Below are 2443 nucleotides of genomic sequence, written 5' to 3' on the forward strand. Positions count from 1 at the left end.
GACCCCCCCCGGCTCCCCCCTCCTGTCAGGGATTGCAGAGCCAGAAGGTCCCCCCTGAGCCTCCTTTTCTCCAGGCTGAGCCCCCCCAGCTCCCTCAGCTGCTCCTGCTGCTCCAGCCCCTTCCCAGCTCCGTTCCCTTCTCTTGCAGCTCTACGACCTCATGACCATGGCCTTCAAATACCAAGTGCTGCTGTGCCCTCGGCCCAGGGACATTCTGCTGGTCACGTTCAACCACCTGGATGCCATCAAGGATTTTGTCTACGAGTCCCCTGGCATTCTGAACCAGGTGGACGAGACCTTCCGGCAGCTGATCGAAGTAAGAACCCTCAGAAAAAGGGTGGGACACACCTTGGTTTGATTTTGTGGGGTTTTACCTCTTTCAGGTTAAACACTAAATACTGCACTGTACATGTCTGTGAGTTAAGTGGTATTTTTCTACTGGTCCAGTTTAAATCAATATATTGCTTATTCAGCCTGATTTAAGTCTCCACTGACTTCAGCAGAAATTAAATCAGACTTTTAGTCACAGGCATAATTACTGATAATGATCAGCAGCCCCCTCACAGCATCTCTGCTTCCCCTGCTAGTGGACCAGAATATACTGTATGTTTTGTGTATCAGAATATTCTGAGGCACTCATTTCCCCCTTTCCCTGGGTGGGACATGGAGCTCTTGCAAAGCCTTGTGTGATGGTTTTCCTTTTCCAGACATACAACTGTCTCTCTGATGGTGAATTCCAGCTCATCAGGCAAACGCTCCTCATTTTCTTTCAGGACATGCACATCAGGGTAAGAGCCCGATAAAACTGGCAGGGAGAATGACAGGGAGTTGGGGCTGGAATACAGAGGGATTTGGTTATAAACACTGCAGGTTTGGGTTTGTTACTTTGTGCTTTTCAGTCATCTTGATGTGCTCGTAATTGCACTCAAATTTCACAAATGGATCTACTGCAATAATACTGAATAATTCTAATATGTTATGAAAAAGGGAATCTCTTCTATTATGATTCGCTAGTTGATAAATCTGTTTTTTCTTTTAGAAAGTCAATATGAAACTCAGAGCCTGAGCTTGAAGCCTCGATATTCTCTAAATAAACTGGTCACACTCAAGTGCATAAACAGGGCATACTTTTTAATATAATTTTTTTTAATCTTAGATCAGTTCCCACCCTCTGAAACACAGTTCCACACTGCTGGCTCCGTATCCCAGTCTCTGCAGAGGCATCCCAGCCTCCCCCAGGCTGGGCAGGGAGGCCCAGCTCAGGCTCAGTGGGGTCAGAAGGCTGGCTTTGCCCAGGCCATGCTGTCCTTTTGCAGGTCTCCATCTTCCTGAAGGACAAGGTGCAGAACTCCAACGGCCGCTTTGCTCTGCCCATCTCAGGGCCTGTCCCCTGGGGCACAGAGGTGCCAGGGCTCATCAGGTGAGTGCCATTCCTGGGGCATGGAGAGCTGGGCTCCAGGGAATGCTCTTTAAAGGGCACGACCTGGGACTAAGTCACCCAGCAGTGAAATGCTGAGCTGCTTCTGGAATTCTCTATCCCAGTAAATGAGCTATTAGTAATTTATCCTGTAAAAGATGGATTTGCCAAGGTACAGAATAGGGTTTTAGTCCCCTCGTGTGGGAAGTAGAGGAAGTAGGTACTGAAAATCAGGAATGAAACAACTAAATGTTTTGATATTGCCTTGGTTTTAAGGATTTTCAACCACAAGGGAGTGGAAGTTAAAAGGACTGAGTTCACCACTGCTGGGAATTACGTTACTCCCCAAAGGGAAGGATCCTTTGAGCTTTATGGAGACAGAGTCCTCAAACTTGGAACAAATATGTAAGTAGTTTTTGTCCTGTGTAGAAACCTGAACCAAATGTTGATGATGTGGGTTGTTGAGAAGCTGTGTGGTTTTGCCTCTTTTGCCATTATCAGCCTGACTGTGTTACAAGGTGCTGCCCTGCACCAGGACACAAGTGGGCAGTGAGTATAAAGAGCTGTGGGAAAGAGCAGAACTGGGGTTTATGTCTCCAGTAGGGCTGAATAAAGAGGGTTCTCACCTGGTGCTGCATACTATGTGAAGTGTGATTTAATTTAACCACGTTCAAGAAATCCATGGAATTCTCCGTGTTTAACACACATTTTCCATGCAGAGAGAGATCGCTGCTCCCTCTCACAGCTTTGTCCCCCCCAACACTGCACCAGGCTGAGCTGTAACTTCTCATTGCAGTTCAGTGTCTTCACAAAAATGTCCTGAAGTCCTGGATCCTATGCTGCTCCCTCCAGTTCCTGTCCCTCACCCCAGTAACTTCTTCCCTGTGTGTTGTCCCTCCAGGTACAGTGTGAGTCGGCCAGTGGAGACACACGTGGCAGGATCATCCAAAAACTTGGCATCCCATGCAAAGGTCAGTGTTGTCACGGTCCTGTCACTGGTTGAACTGGCCAACTTCTCTGGGATAC

General features: G+C 47.7%; 1 protein-coding gene across 1 annotated transcript in view; it reads left to right on the forward strand.

Moving 5' to 3' along the window:
- Window positions 1-148: 148 nt before the first annotated feature.
- LOC114073258 (protein OSCP1-like) overlaps window positions 149-2443 on the forward strand; it is a gene marked incomplete at its 5' end in the record, with an annotated part of 4809 nt that continues 2514 nt past the window's right edge. The window contains 5 exons of the mRNA XM_027911047.1: window positions 149-316; window positions 708-788; window positions 1317-1420; window positions 1694-1822; window positions 2319-2403. Of these exons, the coding sequence (XP_027766848.1) occupies window positions 149-316; window positions 708-788; window positions 1317-1420; window positions 1694-1822; window positions 2319-2403 (567 nt within the window). The remainder of the gene's footprint in view (window positions 317-707; window positions 789-1316; window positions 1421-1693; window positions 1823-2318; window positions 2404-2443) is intronic.

Source organism: Empidonax traillii, unplaced genomic scaffold (genome assembly GCF_003031625.1).
Source record: "Empidonax traillii isolate 1590-97213 ecotype Southwest subspecies unplaced genomic scaffold, ASM303162v1 scaffold5836:size7021, whole genome shotgun sequence".
Lineage (NCBI taxonomy): Eukaryota > Metazoa > Chordata > Aves > Passeriformes > Tyrannidae > Empidonax > Empidonax traillii.